The following is a 2,467-nucleotide window of genomic DNA, read 5'->3' as shown; positions in this document are numbered from 1 at the left end:
ATAATTAAAAAAAAAAAAAAAAAAAAAAAAAAAAAAAAAAAAAAAACAAAAACTTTCCATAATCAAAATTTCAAAAAAAAGGGTCAATCTTTTCTTTCTTTCTTAATCAAATCTTTAATCAATCTTTAATCAATCAAAATATTTTTTCTAATTTAAAATCAATCGAACTCACTTCTTTTTCTTCTATGCCTTTTCGGCCTCTTACCTTGCCTAAACTCTTCTTTTTTCGAACTTTAAAATCAATCAAAACCAATCACTTGACTTTCTACCCCGAACTACATGATTTTGATCCCATTCGGGTATGTAGGCAAAAGACTTTGTCTTCCCAAATCAAATAAAAATAAACAAAAACTTTTTTCTTCTCCTTTCTTTTGAACCCACCTCTTTAATCTTTCCACACTTGAGCATTTATTTCCAAACAAATAATTAATTTAGCATAAAGATAAAATAAGCAAGAGGTTCCTATAGAGTACTATAGACGTTTAGGGTGCTAGTACCTTCCCTTTGCGTAACCAACCCCCGGACCTTTGATCTCTCAAAAATAGGGTTTTTCGAGCTTTCTCCCTTTTCTTCGGAAAAATAAAAGATCGGTGGTGATCTTAAAAATGCGAGTCAATGCTAATCAATAGCTTGATATCCAAAAATCACCGCGACAGAAAAATGGCGACTCCACTGGGGATCACACTCCTAAGTGGGTTAAACCTATCTTGTTTTTCTTCATCTTTATGCTTTATTATTATTTGAAACTGTAAATGCGTGCCTAAGTGTTTATCTTTTACGTGAGTGGTGAGATAAGTCCTACACCCGGACTTGAGGGAAACATAAGATAGGATGGTGGTATAATCATAGTGTCTTTCCGAGAGTGAGTTTCGGATGTGGCACATGTGATAACCCCGCTCAATGGAGGGATCTTGGGAATATTACTATGTTGGTATGAGTAGTCGTGTTCAGCATTAATATTTCCAAGCGACCTATGAAGTTGAGGACCTTTAGTTACCTTTAACCCATCTTAGCCTTTTAGGACGTAGTGCGGTGGCTAATCAAGAGTAGTCTTGAATTGGTTGATACGCGATACTACACTCAAACGAGGCTTTCCTATGGACGTTGTTGGACCGGGAGTAGTCCCGTAATCCGACAATATCCGGAAGTGGTCAATGACTTTGGGAACTTGGTAGAACCCGTGATACAGGTACATATGAAACCATAGTCCTTACCAAATGGCGTGTTTACCCTTAACTCCAACATTTTGGACTTAACTTCACCATGTTTTCTCCATACTGTGGCATAATCATGCATACATGCATCCATGCATAAACTCTTTTTTTTCATCCAAATTATCGAAGGACTTAGACAAGCTTTTTGTAAACTTTGTAGATATGGACATCCCACTGAGAAGCACTAGGAAGTACCTTTTCAAAAAAACAGACCTGTTGAGATTAAGGGAGCTAGCATCTTTAGTAAGTGATCCAGTTGATTTTCAAGCTCATCATGGGAAGTTGCTCAGAATTCTTAGAGTAGATGTTGAGGAAGGATGCCTAGAGACCCTGGTTCAGTTCTACGACCCGCTCTACCATTGCTTCACATTTCCCGATTACCAGCTTGTCCCCACACTTGAAGAGTACTCCTACCTAGTAGGTTTACCTGTGCCAGACAAGATACCTTTCCATGGTTTTGAGCCTACCCCTAAACCCTCCGACATCGCAGCCGCCCTCCATCTTAAAACCTCCATCATCCAAGCAAACCTTACCTCTAAAGGAGGCCTCCAAGGTCTTCCCACCCACTTCCTCTACCAACAAGCCTCCATATTTGCTGAAGCAGCTAGTATACTTGCCTTCCATTCTATCCTAGCCCTCCTTATATATGGCCTTTTACTCTTCCCAAATGTTGACAACTTCATCGATATCAATGCCATTAAAATCTTTCTTGCAAAGAACCCCGTACCCACTCTACTCGCCGATACCTACCATTCTATCCATGACCGTACCCAGGCTGGCCGGGGAACCATTTCTTGTTGTGCACCTTTACTCTATCAGTGGTTTACCTTCCACTTACCTCAATCCCGCGCCTTCAAGACCAATGATGACAAGCTTTCCTGGCCTCGCCGAATCATGACTCTTGACCCATCTGACATTGTTTGGTACCAAGCAGCTAGTGATGTTGGAGAGATTATTGTGAGTTGTGGTGAATATCCCAACGTACCTCTTTTGGGTATGCGTGGCGGAATTAGCTACAACCCACTCCTCGCTCGACGACAATTTGGGTACCCGATAAAGACAAAACCAAACAACCTTGCCTTGACTAATGAATTCTATCTTAACCATGGAGATCACTCGAACAAAAGGGAAAGATTCGCACAAGCTTGGAGCGCTATCCGCAGACTCAACAGAAGTCAGTTGGGAAAGAAATCAGACTATGTGCACGAATCTTATACCCAGTGGGTTATTGATAGGACCAAGAGCTTTGGTCT

At 40.5% G+C, this 2,467-nt stretch overlaps 1 protein-coding gene across 1 annotated transcript in view; it reads left to right on the top strand.

Annotated features, from left to right (window-relative positions):
* The first annotated feature begins 1,376 nt into the window (after positions 1-1,376).
* LOC114382685 overlaps positions 1,377-2,467 on the top strand; it is a 1,942-nt gene continuing 851 nt past the window's right edge. The window contains exon 1 of the mRNA XM_028342257.1: positions 1,377-2,434. Within this exon, the coding sequence (XP_028198058.1) occupies positions 1,377-2,434 (1,058 nt within the window). The remainder of the gene's footprint in view (positions 2,435-2,467) is intronic.

The sequence above is a fragment of the Glycine soja genome, chromosome 13 (assembly GCF_004193775.1).
Source record: "Glycine soja cultivar W05 chromosome 13, ASM419377v2, whole genome shotgun sequence".
NCBI classification, from domain to species: Eukaryota; Viridiplantae; Streptophyta; class Magnoliopsida; order Fabales; family Fabaceae; genus Glycine; species Glycine soja.
Note: the sequence above shows the minus strand (reverse complement) of the source record. Positions and strands in the feature narration are given on the sequence as shown.